At 55.0% G+C, this 18480-nt stretch overlaps 1 protein-coding gene and 1 long non-coding RNA gene across 2 annotated transcripts in view; one reads left to right on the top strand and one right to left on the bottom strand.

Moving 5' to 3' along the window:
- The window catches only part of LOC147579554 (uncharacterized), a 386247-nt gene that overhangs the window by 159713 nt on the left and 208054 nt on the right, over nt 1-18480 (bottom strand). The window lies entirely within an intron of this gene.
- AKR1E2 (aldo-keto reductase family 1 member E2) lies at nt 7-14706 on the top strand. Its single transcript, XM_025930298.2, has 10 exons — nt 7-147; nt 4011-4178; nt 5959-6075; nt 6215-6292; nt 7984-8106; nt 10248-10345; nt 12238-12310; nt 12787-12876; nt 13977-14059; nt 14320-14706. The coding sequence occupies exons 1-10, from the start codon at nt 109-111 to the stop codon at nt 14360-14362; spliced, it is 912 nt and encodes a 303-aa protein (XP_025786083.1). The 5' UTR covers nt 7-108; the 3' UTR covers nt 14363-14706.

The raw sequence follows: 18480 nt of genomic DNA, 5'->3' as shown, positions 1-18480 counted from the left end.
GGAGCGCCCGCCCGCACGCCCACCCACCCGCCGTCCCCAGTCGCAGAGCTAGAGGCGGAGTGGCGCCCCCGGAGTCGTGCGGCGGCGGCGGCGGCAGTGCTGGCAACCATGGAGAAGATCCCGGCTCTGGGCCTGGGCACCTGGAAGGTGAGGTGGCCTCACGACCTGGGGGAGGGAGGGCCTTTCCCGTCCGCGGCGCTCCGGGACGCGGAGGGGACCCCCCCAGGGCTGCCTGCCTCGGCGCCACCACCCCTGTTTGAAGGGGGAGGTTCTCCGGCAATGCTGGCGGTGCCTGGGGCGTTTGGAAATAAAAGTTCGCGGGAGCCCCGAGGGGACGGTGGTGAGGCTGGGTCAGGGCCGGAGGGCTGGGGTCGGGACTGGTGGTCGTGGCTGGGAGCAGCAGGTGGTCGGGGCAGTGTCTGGGCCGGAGGGCTGGGGTCTGGCTGGGGTCGGGGCTGGTGGTCGTGGCTGGGAGCAGCCGGTGGTCGGGGCAGGGTCAGGGCCGGAGGGCTGGGGTCTGGCTGGAGTCGTGGCTGGTGGTCGGGCTGGTGGCGCCTCCCCAGAGGCTGGCGGGACTTGCCACCCGCAGGACAGACAAGGAGGTGCCCCCACCGCCAGTGGGGTTTCAGAGGGAAAGCGTGCAGCGCCCAGTGAGAACCAGGCGGGGCACTCGGGGACTTGCACTTTGGCCGCTGTGACTTCTATCCGTGATTTCAGTCAGGCGCTAACCAGGCCTTCCTTGTTTCTTTTGTTTCTGTACACTTTGTCTTCAATAAAGATGTTCATTTGAGAAGTCACTTAAGAAGCTACCAGATGAGTAGGCATTGGAATCATCAACCCCTTCTCATCAAAACCGTATTTAAATCGTTTGTTCTATGTACTTACCAACTCTTAAAGACCAAGGAAGCAACTCTACTCACTGTGGTTCTCAGCATGTGGCCCTGGATGTGCTTTTGGGAGCTGCTCAGGGGGCTCAGGGGGTTACATGCTCGCACTTTCTTGCCCGCCTCCAGTCCTGCTCTTATGCACTGTCTTCTGCTGGGGGTGGGAGTCCAGGCGTACTGCCTTGCACACGGCGAAGGGAAACCTGCAGAAGCCGTTTCAGAGGCCCAAAGTTTCCTTTTTGTGGCTGTTGGGCTTCAGGTGCATGGACCAGTCTTAGTGACCCCTTCTGGATCCACACAAAGTCTTGCTTGGATTTAGTTATTTCCAGCAGTGTACCGTCACAGATCAAGCATCAGCTGTCGGTTGCTCCGGAAGCGATGCACCCACAACCAATCACAGAAGCTCCATCGTTTACGGCAGCATGTGCATCATCACTGCTGCCTGTTGGGTGGTCAGCTGGGCTCTATGCATCCGGGCCGCTCGCTCAGTGTCTGGGGTTTGGCCGCTCTCACTTGGGACTGTTGGGCTGCTCGTGGCTCAACGCAAGTCTCGACCTCAAGCAGGAGAATCTGGGGTATTCTCGTGGTGATGGCCCAGGCACCAGAGAGCAAGGGGCATCCTGGAGCCTAGGCTTGGAGCTCACATCTCTGCCACAGAAAACACAGGGCAGCCCAGGTCCCAGAGGTGGGGACAGAGCCCATCCTGGGCCTGCGGAATCACATTAAATCTGTAGATCAGTCTGGGAGAACTGGCAACTTGATGATACGAAATCTGGCTTTCTACAAGCCCAGTGTATTTCTGTGTTAATGAATTGTCCTGGATTGAAGGCGTCTCTCTCTCTTCATCTGGTTGTATATACAGCTTGCCCTGTACAAAGCATACACTTCATTTGATGGAATCATTCCTGATCCTGGACCGTCCACGATACTATTGGAAATGAAACTTCTCTGAAATTATGTCTTCAGCTTGTTTGCTGTTGATGCATTGAAAAACAGTCATCTCCGAGTGCCTGGCTGGCCCAGTCGCTGGAGCATGCGACTTTTGATCTTGGGGTCGGGAGTTCAAGCCCTCTGTTGGGTGTGGAGCCTTCTTTAAAAAAAAGAAAAAAGCCTTCTTTGGTATATTCATCACATTTTCAGCCACTTTGCCAAATTGTCTTGTGAGTTCTTTTAATGTGCCTATGAGTTCGTTTGGGCTTTCTACATAAATGATCGTATCATCTGCAAATAATGATACTTTCATTTCTTTTTTTCTGATCCTTAAGTCCCAAATTGTTTTTTCTGAGTTGCTTCTGGATGGCTAGGACCGCCACTACAGTGACCATTCTTGTTCTGTTCCTGACTTTAAGGGACTGTTTCTGATACTTGGACATTTAGGATGATGTTTGCCCATTTGTTCTTTGGCTTGCTTTTGTTCTTGTTTTTTTTTTTTTTTAAATTATATTTATTGTTGTTTTAAATGTGTACATTCTTTACCAGGTTAAAGAGCTTCATTTTTTCCAAGTTGACTGAGAGTTTAAATCACAAATGGGTGTTGAATTTTATCCAACATTGACTGACATGATTTATTTTTTATTTTTTTATTATTATTTTTTAATTTTAGAGAGCACACATGCGGGGGAGGAAGACAGAGGGAGAGAGAGAGAGGATCCCAAGCAGGCTCCACGTTCGGTGCAGAACCCAACACAGGGCTCGATCCCACGACCTTGGGATCATGACCTTAGATGAGCTCCAGAGTTGAATGCTCTACCAACTGGAGCCACCCAAGCACCCCGATGTGATTTCTTTTTTAATCTGTTAATGTGGTGAATTATTATGGATTTTCTAATATCAAGCCACCCTTGGCTCTCTAAGATAAGCTCTGTGGGTGTGGTATGTTAGTTTTTCATATACATTGTCGCATCCATTCTGATGTCATTTTACTTAGGATTTTTGCAACCTTATTCATGGGTGAGATGAACGCAGGCCTTTCCTTTGAATATTTTTGTCTGCTTTTGACTCCAGGGTTATGCCGGTTTGGTAGAAGGGGTTGGGAGTATTCTCTCTTTTTCTCTTCTCTGAAAGATTTTGTGTTAAATTGGGACGATTACATCCTTGAAATTTTTGCAGAACTCTGTGTGTTTAATTGCTTCATTTTAGAAATAATTATAGGAGAAGTCAGCTTTTACTTCTTCTTGAGCAAGGTTTTCTAGGGATTTCCCTCATTCTTTTCATTTTTCCCATTTGTCGGCTGAGAGTTACTGGTAGCATTTCCTGAGATTTGGGGTCTCTGTTGTATCTGTGTGACCGGTTTTCGGGTTTCCAGTCTTGTGAGAAGATTGTCCACCTTATTAAGGTCTTTCAAAGAACTAACCTCCGGCTCTGCTGATCTTCTGTGTCCTATCTTTACTTGATGTGCGTCCTTGTCTCCGGATTCCCTTTCCTTCTGATTCCTGGGTGGATCGTTGTCTAACTTCAGGTGGACGCTCCCTTAGCTTCTGGCCCCCCAGAACGTGCTGCTCGTCAGAGGCGGACCATTCTTCTGGCCCGGCGCCTGGGGTTAGTGAGGCTCACGCGAGGGGGTGCCGTGTGGGCTGCAGAGCCCTTGGGGATGCTCGCGCCTTGTGTCCCGAGTCCTCCCCAGGCCTCTGCCCCCGCGTCCCGTCCCTTTGCTCGCTTGAGCCACCCAGCTCACCGCGAGCGTTTTCTGAACCTCACCTTCTTGAGGGAATCCGTAGTGCCCCTGGGGGCTTGGGGAGGTGCCCCACGTGTGCCGGGTTGTCTTCGTGTGAGCGGACACCCGCTTACCTTCACACTTGGCCCCCTGGTCTCCTCGGGTAGAGGGTGAGTCTACACCTTCTTGCGTCTCAGTGTCTATCCCGATTCACCCCGCGTTTATTTATTCCTTTGCTCGTTCGGGAAGCGCGGCATCTCGCTCGGTTCTTTGCAGGCCCTAAAATACCTGTAGGGTTTCCCCCAGGTAAGGAAAGGTGTTGGAACTTAGGTTGCATCTAAATCCTTTCTGCCCCTGACCTTCCCAAGTTTTAGCGCTTCCTCGCTCATGTGTCGTTTGACTCTACATTTTCCAGCGCTGAGATTGGGATGGCCTGATGTGGGCGGACCGCCTACGTCACGTTCGTTTTGCAGGCAGCTCCGGGCGAGGTGACGGAGGCAGTGAAAGTGGCGATAGACGCGGGGTTCCGGCACTTTGACTGCGCTTACTTGTACCACAACGAGAGTGAGGTCGGAGCCGGGATCCAGTGCAAGATCAAGGAGGGCGTGGTGACCCGGCAGGACCTGTTTGTCGTCAGTAAGGTAGGACTCGGCGTGCAGGGCGAGCAGGGTGCAGCCCGCGCGGGCTGGGTCAGCAGGGTAGCCGAGCGTGGGGAGGGTCTTCTGGTCCCACAGGAGCTGATGACCAGTGCGTTCAGGACACTCGTGAGGCTTCGTGCACGCACTGGATGCGGTGCAGGTGCAGGTGTCGGGGACAGCATGACAAGCAGAGGGGATGGCCTGGGCAGGGGCCCGAGGCACGGGACAGCACCGGGGGGACGGGGGCCTGGAAGGAGCTCGGTGTTCCTGGATCGGAAAACGTCAGTCAGGAGAAGTGCGGCTGCAGCAGGGACAGGCCAGGTGACGAAGTCACGCCTTTCAAGGGGCTTACTCTTCGCACACACCGCACAACGGCGCGGGTTCTCAGCAGGGAGCTCGGGTTCCGGACAAGCCAGACTTGTGTCAGAGCTGGGTGACTGCAGCAGCCGGAGGGAGCAGGTGTTGGAGTGGGAGGCAGGGGACACTCACAGCCCGGACTTGGACCGCGGGAGCCGGCTCAGGAGGGAGACAGGTGCTCAGGGCCCGGTAGGGGCAGGTCCAGACCGCGGGAGAGTTCCGGAACTCCCCTGCCTTGGACTTTGAAGCAGGTTGTTAGGACTCTGAGGCCAGGAGCCACGGGTTGTCATTCCCGCTGTCTCTCATGGCCCGGCCATCTGTCACGGCCCCACCTCCTGTCACAAACCCCGAGGGACCAGGAGAGTCCCTGGATGACACAGCTCCACCGTGTGTAAAACGGGGGTCCGGATTCGATCATCTCCTGAGGAGTTTCTGAGACTAATTTCCATAATTGCAGGACTCAGTGTGGTTTCTGTAGATTTGCCCTTCTGTTCCACTTCCGGATGATTTCTGTAAGTCATCAGTGCCTGTGGAGCGAGGGCAGAGGGCTGGTGAGGTCGAGGCGAGGCGAGGTGGGTGATGGGATGGCTCGGTCAGCCCCGTCACCCGGGGCCCGCTGCTCCTGGTGCCCTCTGAGTCCACAGGGGAAATGTGTTCACTCTTCCCGCAATTCGGAAAAGTCACAGAAATACAATTTTTTATACTCGCTGTTTCAAGAGTACCATCGTTAGTGATAATTTTTAGGGTTTTTTTTTTCTTCTCTTTTGTCTTCAATACACTATGGTGAGAGTCTGTTTTCATATCTTTTAATTCTCTTTCTCGTACTTATTTATTTTTGGTTTTTCTCTTGCTGTGACGGAGTCTTTGGATTAGCTTCCGTCACAGTTAGAACTAAATAGTGTAACAGGGGACGTAACGGGAGGGAGAAAATGGCAAATTTTCTACTTCACAGGGGGTGTGGCTGGAAATCTCTAAATCAGTACAAGGCAGTGGGTGTTAACTTCCCTAATTTAACCTGCATGATTAGGTGGCCCTGAGAACAGAGGCCCTTGAACGTGGAGGAGACGTAGGTGGGAAGCAACGTACAAGTTCTCCAGAGTTCTCCTCCTCTCTGCTTACAGCCGTTTGCTTTGGTCTGGTTCTGGTTGTTTCTTCTGGTCCTAGTGGATCCAAATAACCAGACTGCCCCCTCCCAAATGTTTCACAGTGGCCCTGTCTCCCTGTAGTGGGAGTCAGGCAGAAGGAGCCCGCTTTTGGAGACCCCTTCCCGAGAGAGTTCCGGAACCATCTGAGGGTGATGTCGCTGCCCCCGCCGTATTCGTTGCCGTCCGGTCCCGGATGCCGTCCGTCTTCCTGCTCCCGGACTCGGGGGACTGAGGGGCAGAAGTTGACGCTAGCTTCCTCCTCCCCCCTGCGCCCCCCATAGCTCTGGTGCACCAGACATGAGAAGTCCTTGGTGAAGGCGGCCTGCACCAAGAGTCTCAAGGCCTTGAAGCTGGATTACCTGGACCTCTACCTCATGCACTGGCCCATGGGCTTCAAGGTACCGTCCGGGAGGCGCAGAGCCCAGGGGCAGCACCTTCCCTCTGGTCAGGCCCGGCGGGGGGGGTGCGGGGAGCTCTCCCCAGGCCTCCTCAAGGACCCCACGGTCCCTCGTCCACCCCCGCCTCTGCCCCTCCCAGCCCGGGGAGGAAGACCTGCCCCTGGACCGCAACGGCATGGTGCTGCCCAGCGACACGGACTTCCTGGACACGTGGGAGGTGAGGCGCGTCCCGCCGGCCTCGGGCGAGGTGACGGCGGGTCGTGTGCATGCGTGGGGGGGGGCGGGGTGCGGTTGTCCCCCGACACACTCGTGTGCGCTGTGAGCGGGAAACCAGCACCTGATCCCGGCCGCCCATCTGCCGCCCTAGTTCTGGCTGGTTCCTCTGCCAGGACGTCAGTTCCAGGGATGACTAAGTCAGACCCCCCCCCCCCCCCCCGTTTTAGTCTCAGTGTCAACTTTTTCTTTTTGTTTTTTTTTAATGTTTATTTATTTTTGAGAGAGAGAGAGAAAACACAAGCAGGGGAGGAACAGAGAGAGAGGGAGACACAGAACTCGAAGCAGGCTCCGGGCTGTGAGCTGTCAGCACAGGGCCCGATGCGGGGCTCGAACCCAGGAACTGTGAGATCGTGACCTGAGCCGAAGTCGGACGCTCGACCGACTGAGCCACCCAGGCACCCCGGTGTCCACTTCTTTGTTGATGAGAGAGTATCACTTGGTCGTTACAGAAATACAGAAGAGTATGAGAAAGAACATTTAAGAATCCCCCCGTCCATTACCTGGCTGTAGCTACCACTGCTGTCGTGTGGCTGCGGACCGCTGGGCCTCGAGCATCTCGGAACGAGGTCCGGCAGCCCAGCCAGGCCTGTGTGGGGCTGGAGGCCGAGTGGCAGGTTTCCAGGCAAAGAGGGGGAAGAGACCTGGAATAAATAGCGAGCAGCGGCATCGCGGGTGAGGGGTGCAGGTGTGGAAGGGGACAGTGTTCCCGTGGAGCCCCGCTGACCTGGTGCGTGTAATCTCGCAAACGGTGTGGGACGGAGGAGGGCCGGTGTGAGGCCTGGGAAGCAGTGAGCTCCCGCTGGAGCCTGCTGAGTCCAGGGAGATGGGCGAGAGAAGGCCTTCGAGCACCAGGCAGAGTCGGCAGGCGCACCAGTCAGGCCACCCTCTCCCTCCCCCCATTTCTCTTAAACTGGGCAATCGGCAAAACAGATTAGATGAGTGATCTGGGCTGTCAGGACCAGCGTCCAGGGGCCCCAGCGCTTTCTGTCCCACGGCATCGCCCCTCAGGAGAGCTGTGGCTTGGGGTCCGGGCCGCGTGCAGCCCGGGTGAGTCTCCGGGTGATGCTGGTGCCTCCAGGCAGTGGCTGGTGCACGCTGACTGGTCCCCGGCCCGTGGCCGCTCAGGACCCAGGACCTACTGTTGACGAGGTGCCCCACGCCAGCCCGACACCTCCTGAAGTTCACGGCCAGCAGGAGGATGATGCGTCACTGCGCTTAGGAAGCGTATACGCTAGGTAGAAAGAGCGGCGAGCGACGGGCATCCCTGCCGAACCCTGTGTCACACATGTTCAGAGGAAGGGGAGAAATAACAGCTGAAGTGTTGAGTGTTGGCCACATTCTAGCCCTGCGCTAAATGCTTTGTGTTACTTGATGGGATCCTTAAAACAACCCTGTAACATGAACAAGCTCGTCCCCACTTTGCAGATGAGGACACTGAGGCTCAGTGTGGTCACACAACGTGCCCAGGGTCCCTGGCCACTAGAGGCCCTGGGGGCAGAAATGCCTGTGGGGCATCGGGTGGGATATTTAGAAGCCCCGGTGGAGCCGGTTTAGCGACGTGTGCAGGGGAGGGAGGGGCGTGGGTGATGGTGGGGGGAGGGGGGAAGCAGAATGACTGTTTGTTGTCTTTAGGCGATGGAGGACCTGGTGGTCACGGGGCTGGTGAGAGCCATCGGGGTGTCAAACTTCAACCACCAGCAGCTCGAGAGGCTTTTGAATAAACCCAACCTGAGGTTCAAGCCAGTGACGAACCAGGTGAGGCTTTAACAGATGGAGTTGGCTTTTCAGCCGTCACGTTCCCCCTGGCTACTCTGGAAATGAAACAAGGGTCACAGAGTAGGCATTTTTCTCCCGTGGCTGCAAAAATGGTGACTTAGGGAGCAGTGAGGCAAGTAACGGGTGCCGAGGCCGGAGAGCTTCTGGAAAGGCTTGTTCGATTAGGTGGGGTCCTCGGGAGGTCGGCCACGGGCTGAGCTTGGTCCTCTCCGTGCAGAAGTGGTGACACTCCTGTCTCGCCCTCCTCCCTCCCTGACATCGCTGCTCGCCGCTTCCTGGGAAGGCACCTGGGCCCCTCCCCGTCCCTCCACCTGGGGGGCGGGCAGCCGAAAGACCCCAGGTTCACGGACTCTGCCAGGACTTTTGTGCAGAGAGCTGGCTCGTGAGGAGAGGGCTTCGCTTGCAGAAAGGGCCTTTTTGCAGTACATTCTTTTACCTAAACATTTGTTCAGGTGTCATGTACATTTAAAAAGTGCATCCATGACAGTAGAGCTCAGTAAATTGTCATAAACCGAGCCTCGCTCTGTGCCTACATCCAGATCGAGAAACAGCGCGTGACCAGCACCCGGAAGCCCCACCACGCTTCCTCCTGTTGACTGCCCCCGACAAAGGGCAGCCCGTGTGCCGATTACTAACAGCGGACACTGGCTCTTGAACTTTATGTAGATAAAGTGACCCATTACGTACTCTTTCCCATCTGGCTTTCTCCAACATCGCGTCTGTTGGATTCCCCCGTATTCCTGTACGGTCGTCCGTCATTCTGATTTCTGCGTGGGATTCCGCTGCGCGCACACGCCACTTGCATAGTTTCTGCTTGGGGATATTGAGAATAGAGCATCACGTTCCATTTTTTATAAACACGGTGTAGCGTGGATGCAGGAGAGGTCGGGCATCGCTCAGTGAGTTTCCACAGGGGAGCGTGCTGGTCGGCGCCTGGAGCCCAAAGCCCAACAGCGTCTGCCTTCTGGAAGCTCTCCTAGCCGCCTTCCTCAGAGCGGCACCTGTCCCGACGCAAGGCATGCCTTAGCTTCCCTGCTTTATTTATTTATTTATTTATTTATTTATTTATTTATTTAACGTTTTATTTATTTTTGAGACAGGGAGAGACAGAGCATGAACAGGGGAGGGTCAGAGAGAGGGAGACACAGAATCTGAAACAGGCTCCAGGCTCTGAGCTGTCAGCACAGAGCCCGACGCTGGGCTTGAACCCACAGATCGCGAGATCATGACCTGAGCTGAAGTCAGCTGCCCAACCAACTGAGCCACCCAGGTGCCCCTTAGCTTCCCTGCTTTAAACCCTGGCGTGCCTAGAATGTTCATGTGCATGATATACGCCGCCGTTCTGTCGGGGTTCCTGTTGAGCAGCACTTTAAGGGGGGGGCGGGAGAGCTGTTGCCTCCTCTGTGGAGTGGGAGGGGCCTGAGGGGCTGTTTCCTAATTGGGGTTCTGAGCCCCCAGCAACGTCCCCTCAGAAGAGTTTTCCTTGCTATTTCTGGTGGCTGTGCCCAGCACGTTCCTGACCCTCAAGGGCACCGTTTGCAGCTCTTAATTCACTCTAAAGGAGTATTTTCAGCCCACTGATGACCTGGAATTGTACGTGAGAATTTACAGAATGTGCAGGCAGAAATCCCGCTCTCAAGTTCCTCAAAATGTCCGCAGGAGTCCCCTGGAGCACGTGTGTCCCACATGACTCCCCAGCGTCCTCCATGCACCTGCGGAGCCTTGACAGAGGGTTCTCTGGCCGGCTTATTCTGGATGTTGGGGGCGTGTCTGGGAACAAAACAGAGTCAGCCCAGACCCCTGCCTCTGTGGAGCTCGCATCAAGCGGCGGGAGACAGACAACAGCCAATAAGTACGATGTGGAAGATGTCAGATGGTGACGCGGGCGAGACCGGAAAGTAAAGGGTCAGAGGGAGGGCCTCCCGGAGCAGGTGCCATCCGAGTGTCCAGCGACAGGGTGTTCCTCCTGCCCGTTCTCAGTGGCTTTCACTTTAGGTGTGGACGCTTGAGCCCCGAGGCGGTCCCGGAGCTCATCGGCGACAGCCGAGACATTAAGAGTGTGCCCTTCCCCCGTGTACGGTGACCTGAATTTTCTCGGTAAGCGGTGCTTCTCCTTTTAGGTCGAGTGCCACCCGTATCTTACCCAGAAGAATCTGATCAACTTTTGCCAATCCAGAGATGTGACCGTGACAGCCTACCGGCCTCTCGGCGGTTCCAGGTGGGGGTGTGTCCGTGGTGGGGGTGGGGGGGAGAGATGCCCCCTCCTGGTGGATTTGGATAGTTAGTGGAGGGCCTAACAAAGGCAGATGTGGGCTGGGGGAGGGGCCGGCGCCCGCGGCCAGAGGAGGGCAGCAGCCTGGTCTGAGCTCTTGACCAGCACGTTGGGCCCGCTGCTACACCTTCCGGTCGAGATGGGTCACAGATATCTCCGTCTGCACGCGTCCTCTTTCCCCAGCACCGGAACCGTGTGCTGTGCGCCCTGCGTCCGTTCACGAGCCCCACCTGCTCGGCACCCCCAGACCAGACACCTGGCCCATCCCCCAGAATCCACTCTGATTCTGCCAGAGACCCCGGGATCTGTCTGTTGATCTCTGTTCTCGCCATCATGGCCCGAGTTAAGTGGGAGTTCTCTCTGGTAATTAGAGCAGCTTGTCTGCTCCGATTTGCCCGGCTCCAATCCGTTGTCCGCGCGGGAGCCGAGGGAGCCGTCTCAGTCTGATCAGGTCACTCTCCTGCTTGAAAATCCTTCGGTTCTTGGCAGGGCCTAGGAGCCCCAGCCGGTCTGGCCTCGGCCTAATTGTGGCCTCGTGTCTTCCCACAAACAGTGTGTACCCACCACCTGAACCCACGCGGGGCTCCCGGAGTAGAGCGCCGTGTTTCTAGCCTGTGCCTTTGCATAGGTTGGTCTCTTTACCTAGAGATCTTGTTTATATATATTTTTTTAATGGTTTATTTTATATTTGAGAGAGAGACAGAGACAGCGAGCAGGGGAGGAGCAAAGAGAGATGGAGACAGAACTGGAAGCAGGCTCCAGGCTCTGAGCTGTCCGCACAGAGTCCGATGCGGGTCTCAAACTCACGAGCAGTGAGATCATGACCTGAGCCGAGGTCGGACGCTTAACCGACTGAGCCACCAGGCGTCCCTCTAGAGATCTTGTTACCATCTTGTGTTTTTAAAGTCTGGCTAACCCTGATTTCTAATGTCCAGTTCGAGTCAGCATCACCTCCTCCAGGAAGCCCTCCTGACTCCCCTTATCGAGGTTTTGTCCATAACCCTCGTTACACTGTCTTGCCATTATTTTCTTTTCAGTCTCCCATTTGTCAGAGCTGCGTGAGTACAGGGGCCGCGTGTAACTTGTGGCTCTCCAACAGCCCCTGGCTCAGGACCTGGACAGACTAGGGGCCCAGGAAGGGCTGAAAGCATTTGACTCTTATGACCTGTGTGTCTCCTGTGGGAAGTGGGGCACATGTGTTTGAACTTCGTAGCGGCTGGGGAGCTGCTGGAAGGCGGGGTCCTGTTCTGTGGCTGAACTCGGGGCACTGGAGCCACAGTGGGTGGCAGGGGCCAAAGCAATGGCTCTCCAGGGTGACCAGGGCCTGTCTCTGCTGGACAGCCCCTGAGGGATAGCGCCATGGCCACAGCCTTCCAGTTCTGTGCACCGAAGCTTCCCCTCGTGTTTTGGTATTTGAGTTGAACTGTTCTGAAATTACCATCTTGAATATCAACAATTATTTACCGGCAGCGCTAGAGGCCCCGCCCCAGGCCCCGCAGTAAGAGCTCAGAAGTCAGCCCTACCCGCCCAAGGCCTCTCCAAAGCGCGGAGAACGCGTTGCCTGCTACGCTCTCACGTTGCCCCCTGGCTCTCGAGAAAACACCAAATGTCCATGGAAAAGCAGCGTGCCCAGCTGTCCCCACCGAAATGTCTTCTCTAGATGGTGGGATGCGGGTGATGAGCTCCTGTACATCATTTGAATTTCCTACCCGGAGCAAGTATTGTGATCAGACAAAAATAAACCTAGGTCTTGGTTTTGAAGAGGTATTGTGTGTCTGAAAGCAGGAGGCACCCAGGCTTGTCCCCCCTGACCCCCTGCCCTGTCCTGCTCTCTCTAGTGAGGGGGTGGCCCTCCTGGATGACCCCGTGATTCAGAGGATCGCACAGAAGTACAACAGGTCTCCCGCCCAGGTAGGAGGGGCTGCCCGCAGGCTCGGGGGGGGGGTCTCCCCGCTTCCTCTCGGAGCCGGGGACTGGACGGAGGAAGGGTTTGCTCACTCTGGCCCCAAGCTTCCAGTTCACCAGCACAGGGGGCGCCTGCTCCCACCCACTAAGGCTGCGAGGCCCGTGGGCGAGACTCCAAATGTGGGGTCCCCGGCTGAGTGGAACAGAAAAGACTTCCTTGCTCTCATGTCCAGTGTTTGGGGGCTGGGCGTCTCCGTGAACTGTCATTAAGGCGTTGGCAGGTCCTCTGAGCTTTTCCATGGACCAGTCGTGGCCATTACACACATTGGAGGAACTGTGCAGAAAATGCCAGTTGGGGTTCTGAGGGACTTTGGGACAGAAGAACCTGTAATAAAAGTTCCGGCTGTCCAACTTTGGGACTTTGCACAGTAAAGTGTGAATCTGTGATTCCCCTTGTCTGATACGAGACCTTTTTTCTGCAGATTGTGATCCGATTTCAGATCCAGAGGAATGTGATCGTGATCCCCAAATCTGTCACCCCAACACGGATCCGTGAGAATATCCAGGAAAGGGTTCTTTTCTTCTTTTATTCGGAGGGTTTGGGATCATACGGTAGTCAGCTGGGGGTCTGACCACCGCGCAAGCAGGCCCTGTGTGGCTTTGACGCAGCAGAGGGGCCGGGTGGAGCTGCGGCCACAGCACGAGGAACCCCAGAGTGTGACAGGCACGAACCCAGCCCGGGAGCCGGCGAACAGGAGGTCCCGAACAGCCGGGGTGCCGGCCAGAGGCTCGCAGGGCTGTGCCCCCGAGCCGGGTGCCTGCTCCCCAAGTCTCAGGACCGCTGCGCCCGGCTGCCCAGACCCGGATTCGTGGGGCCCTTCCAGAACCGAAGGCCGCCCTCCAGTCGGAGCCTCTGCTGACACCGAGCCCTTGGTTTCTGCTAGACCGGGTGGAGGGTCTCCTGTGGGTAGAGGCCGGGCCCGGCCGGTCCCCTCCTGGGAGTCGCTGCACCCTCCCTCCCGGCTCCTCAGCTGGGGACCGGGGCTGGCTCTCCTGTGAGAACAGATCGTGTTTCAGGAGTGGGGGTCATAGTCCTCACAGGTATTAGGAGCAAAGGGGTGCAGCTTAGAATTCTGCTTTATGAGGAAAGAAACAAGAATTACCCTGTGTTATGGCTACTGTCAGAGCCAGTGGTCCCGGGGACCCAGTGTCCCAGCTGGGAGGCCCTGGGGCACGAATGTTTCTGGTTTTTCACTTTCATTTGGTTTTGGAGGGGTTTTTTGGTGTTTTTCATTTTTTGGGGGGGTTCTTTTTTTGTGTTTTTTGTTTTGTTTTGTTTTGTTTTTGAGCGACGGGAAAAATTCTTTGCTCACCTCCCACCTCTTGATTCCAGCTCGTCCCTTATTCCCCTCGGGGTGGGGGGGACTGCAGTACACGTCCTGTCTTTGCAGGGGCTCTCACCCAGCCCTGGGCAGCCAGCGTCAGGCACAGGGTCACAGCCGCGGTTCACGGAGGAAGGCTGATGATCCGGGGAAGTTGCAGGTGCCGCGTGCAGTGTTTCTTCCGCATCTTGTGTCCCCGGCAGGTCTGGCGCAGCGCTTTGCGGGCGACGTGTGCTCAACGAGATGGTCACTGGACTGACTTCACCGTGAACGTTTTGTTTTGGGTGCAGGTGTTTGACTTTGAATTATCAGAAAGGGACATGAACGACATCCTCGACCTGGACAGGAATTTCCGAATGTGCACCTTGCCCACGTAAATACGTCTCCTTTACCTCCATTCCAGGGGGAGGGAACAGTATTCGGGTTGAGGCGATTCCGAATAGGTGTTGATCGTATGCATTTTAGGTTAATTAAACCTTCTCATAAGGCTTTCCCCTCGGAGGATGGGCCTCTGAATGAGTCCCAAGACTAACTGAATACATCGGGAGCTTGAAAACACACAGCTGTGTCTTTTAGAAGGTTTCTCTTAAACGTAATAAACATTTCATTTTGATTTGTTTTCCTGTTTTTCAGAGCTAAAAACCACAAGGACTATCCTTTCAACATAGAATACTGAGCACGGCCTCCCTCTTCCCCCCCTGCCCGGCCCAACGGGTCCATGAGGCCCGAGCCGAGGCAGGGCTCTGCCAGGGAGGTGGGGGCGACCGGCTTTGACTTGGACGGATTCCTGCCTGGAACAGAGCTGTGCTCCCTGAGAGGTCCACACAGTTCCGGTGGTGGGTGATGGGAAGGGAGCCGCCCTGGGAGCGGTGCTCGTTCTCTGTGGAGAACCCCCCAGTCCTACGGCTCCTTTGAGCACAGTGTGACAGGATTTTGACCAGACAGGCTGTGTGGCGGGCCTCTACCCTCGGAAAAAAGGTTGTATTATGGAAATATTTAAATACAGGATTTGAGACCGTAGCACGAGTCTCTACATGTGTCACCCAGCCCCGCTTGAGACCCTGGGCCGGCCTCCCGCCATCTGTGTGGCTCTGTTCCCTCAATCCCCCCAGATGGTTTTAAAGCAAAATCTTTATGTTCGCATGTGCAGAGACAAGCTGGGTGAAGGCGGGAGAGGGTCTCAGTTCAACACAGAGGCTTTTCTTACTTAAATACGGCTGTGGGAACCCCAAGCAGAGAGGACACGTCGGTCATTGCCCTCCTGCGCTCAGCGTCCGGGGTCCGTCCTGTGGGCTCGCTCAGGGCTGTGTGTGACTCGTGTCCTCTCTGCTCACCGGATGGCACTCAAGCACCATGCTTTGGGCCATTGTCTTAAAAATCTGCTACAAGTTATTATGTTCCACGAAAAAGGTTCATTTTCATGAATGAATGGCAGGATGTTTCCCTGTTTATGTTAAACGTAAGAAAAGTTCACCATATAGGCTAATAGTGCTTTCTGCTAATATTTACCGAATTTTGCTATTTAATGAAGTAATTCTACTGGATTCAGAATGTAAAGAAAACTGAGAAAAGCTCAATTATAACAAGTAAAAATGGCCTAAACTAGCAATATCTAAGAAGAATCCTCTTTCTAGTGGGTCCTTCTAATCTATGCCCATGTCTATGACCCATGTAGATAAACAAATTACATAAAATACGTGATCCATACACATATATAACACATGTGCACGAACACTTCGCAAAACCTGTCCCACAGCACACATGGTCTGTGATTTGCTTTTTAAAAGGCATATGCATTATATACTGGATGTACAGTCATGTACCTGTTCACTTAACATTTTGATAAGACAGCAAGTAAATAAAGATTTAACTCGTAAGCTTTAAAGCTACCGGACTTGAACTGATGATCCGATCTTCCTCCCTCGGCTGCTGATTTCCACATCTTACAGAGTCCTTAGTGTAATTCAAGCCTGGTGGAGACACTTCTGTTTTCTACAGAAACAAGGAATACAGATTTTTATATCGTGTTTTACGAGAGCCACTTGAAATAGCAAGAGCACCAGCAAGTGTGGCAAAGATGAGGGACACCTGGTCCTAAATCACTGGGTCAAGGACGTGGTCACGCAATGAGAACTCCTTCAGCTGCAAACCAGCTCCGGTGGCTGGAAGGCTCCGTTGAGTCTTCGAGAAACATCAGGAAAGCACCGGGGCGGTCCCTACGGATAAATGTAGGCGAGTAGGCCGGGACCCCAGGAGGGGCCTTAGGCCGCACCCCAGGCCTGACCCTAGGGGGGACCCCAGGCCGCATCCAGACCTGTCCTGCCTTGGAGGAGGGTCTGGCGGCCCGGCTCCGCGCTGTGCGCCGGGTCGACCGCCAGGGGCGCCATTGACCCACTCGGCGGTGCGTTCGCGGCTCCGGCAGCAGAGGGCGCCGCTGCCGCGCCTGTGGACTTGAGGCTCTCTTCGGGGGTCGCGGGAGAGGCCGCCAACCCCGGCCCGGGACGTCCACGCCCACTCAGCCTCGGCCCGTGGCGCTGCGGAGAGCGCGCACGGCGCGGGGACGCAGGGCCGGCTCTGCGGGTCGGCAGGTGCGCCGGCGCCGGGGCCTCGGGCCGGGAAGGCGAAGCGGGGGCGCCGGGGGGCGGGGGCGCCGGGGGGCGGGGGCGCCGGGGGGCGGGGGCGCCGGGGGGCGGGGGCGCCGGGGGGCGGGGGCGCCGGGGGGCGGGGGCGCCGGGGGGCGGGGGCGCCGGGGGGCGGGGGCGCCGGGGGGCGGGGGCGCCGGGGGGCGGGGGCGCCGGGGGGCGGGGCAGCTCTCCCTGAGGGGCGCCCCGCCCATCACCTGGTCCGCGAGCGCCCAGCCGCTTCGGTGAAAGGCCCGCCAGCTCCTTGCTGGAGCGAACAGCGGTCCGTAGGGCTGCCGTCGGGGTTCTCCGTGCTCCCCACGGCCTCCGTGACAGGGGACAGCACTACCTTCCCCCGCCGTGCTCGCAGGGCCAACGGACCTCTCAACTGAGGTCCATCGTTTAAAAAAAAAAAAAATTTGTTTTTAATGTTTATTTTTGAGAAAGAGAGACAGAGTTTGAGCAGGGGAGGGGCAGAGAGGGAGGGAGACACAGAATCTGAAGCAGATCCAGGCTCCGAGCCCTCAGCGCAGAGCTGGATGTGGCGCTCGAACTCACCAACTGTGAGATCATGACCTGAGCCCAGTCGGGAGGCTTGGTCAACAGAGCCCCCCGGGCGCCCCTGGAGTCCACGTTCTTGCTGGAACCTCCACTGTTAGTAACAGTTTTGGAACTTGCACCCAAGTACCTGTGTGCTTATTTATGTCATAATTCTGTAAATGCACTTCTTTACTCATGTGTTATGTACATCATAAAATACCCCTCAAAATAGAAAAAATGTTAAGCTGAGCCAGAGATGAAATAAAAAAAAAATTGAAAAGAAATTTAGTCATGGTCCAAACTCTGGTCTCGCTAATTTATTGTGTTTGGTAACAAATTCTTTTCGAAGCAATGGTGTGAATATGCTTCACTGTTTTTTTGTTAATCTTGATTCGATAACTTTGTGATACAGAAATTTGAAGTTCTGATTCTAAATGCAGTTTCCTTTGAAACGTGGTCTTCGTGGCAGACAGCTGGAGCTGAAGACTCCCCCCAAGACGCGTGGGTGCAAATGGAGAAAGCGTGTGGTGCCGTGCTCTTAATAGATCATGGCCCTTCTTTCTCAGTCCCCTTTACCAATGACACCATTTTTGAAATTTGGACTCTCCAATAGATGCGAAGTTTTTTGAAAAATTACGCTTTCGCTAACTTTGAGTAGGACGAGACATTTATAAAGATCTGCTGGAGGAAAGTTAGTATTCTATTTTGAAGTCCTTACAAATGTGTCTATGAACTGATAGCATTTGAGCTTTTGGACACTGAAGTTTAGGAAAAAGAGTGCGGCCCCCCCCCCCCCCCCCAACTCTATATTCTCAAGTCGGAGAGTTCCTGTTGCTGAAGAAAAGTATTTATGGTCCGGGTCGCCTGGATGGCTCAGTCAGTTAAGTGTCCCAACTCTTGATCTCAGGTGAGGTTATGATCTCGTGGTTCGTGAGTTCAAGCCCCACATCGGGCTCAGCGCTGACAAGTTCGGGGGCTTGCCTGGAGTTCTCTCCTTCACTCTGTCCCAACCCCCCTTAAAAATGAATAAGCTTTAAAAAATAAAATCTATTTTTAAAAAGGAAAGTATGGTTGATCATTTGAATGTGGGGGAAAAATAAAAATTGAATTTAACAACAGTTTCCAGAAAGGATTGTTCTTCCCCTGGGGTTCATTTGGACTTTTGAATTCCTCACCCCAAATTCTCATTTATCCCACCATTTGGTAACTAGCAATGTCAAGTCCCACAACTGGCTTCACATCCCCATGGTTCAATTTCAGAGCAGGGGGAGGGGATGTGTATCGGGTTACTGGCTTCACTGGATGGGCTAAATCACTCCTGGTTTTTTGTTTGTTTTTAATGTTTATTTAGAGAGAAAGGGCATGAGCAGGAGATGGGCAGAGAGAGAGGAAGAGAGAGAGAGAGAGAATCCCAGGTGGGGGTTCTGCACTGTCAGCACAGAGCCCAATGCTGGACTTGAACCCATGAACCGTGAGATCATGACCCAAGCAGAAATCGAGTTGGATGTTTAACCCACTAAGCCACCAGGTGGCCCATAAATTATTCTTATTTTTAATTCCGCTTCCTCCAGGTTGTGCTCTGAGCAGCACATTCTTGGGATTACAAAAGGCTGGTGGCAGGGCCTAAGGCTAG

This window comes from Puma concolor, chromosome B4, assembly GCF_028749965.1.
Source record: "Puma concolor isolate L17-30 chromosome B4, mPumCon1.1.hap2, whole genome shotgun sequence".
Taxonomy (NCBI): Eukaryota; Metazoa; Chordata; class Mammalia; order Carnivora; family Felidae; genus Puma; species Puma concolor.
Note: the sequence above shows the minus strand (reverse complement) of the source record. Positions and strands in the feature narration are given on the sequence as shown.

Excerpts from the sequence above, each read along its gene's own strand:
- AKR1E2 (XM_025930298.2), top strand. The coding sequence starts at position 109 with ATGGAGAAGATCCCGGCTCTGGGCCTGGGCACCTGGAAG. Across the intron at positions 6,293-7,983 it reads ACTTCCTGGACACGTGGGAG|GCGATGGAGGACCTGGTGGT; the intron begins GTGAGGCGCGTC and ends TGTTGTCTTTAG. Across the intron at positions 12,877-13,976 it reads GTGAGAATATCCAGGAAAGG|GTGTTTGACTTTGAATTATC; the intron begins GTTCTTTTCTTC and ends TTTTGGGTGCAG.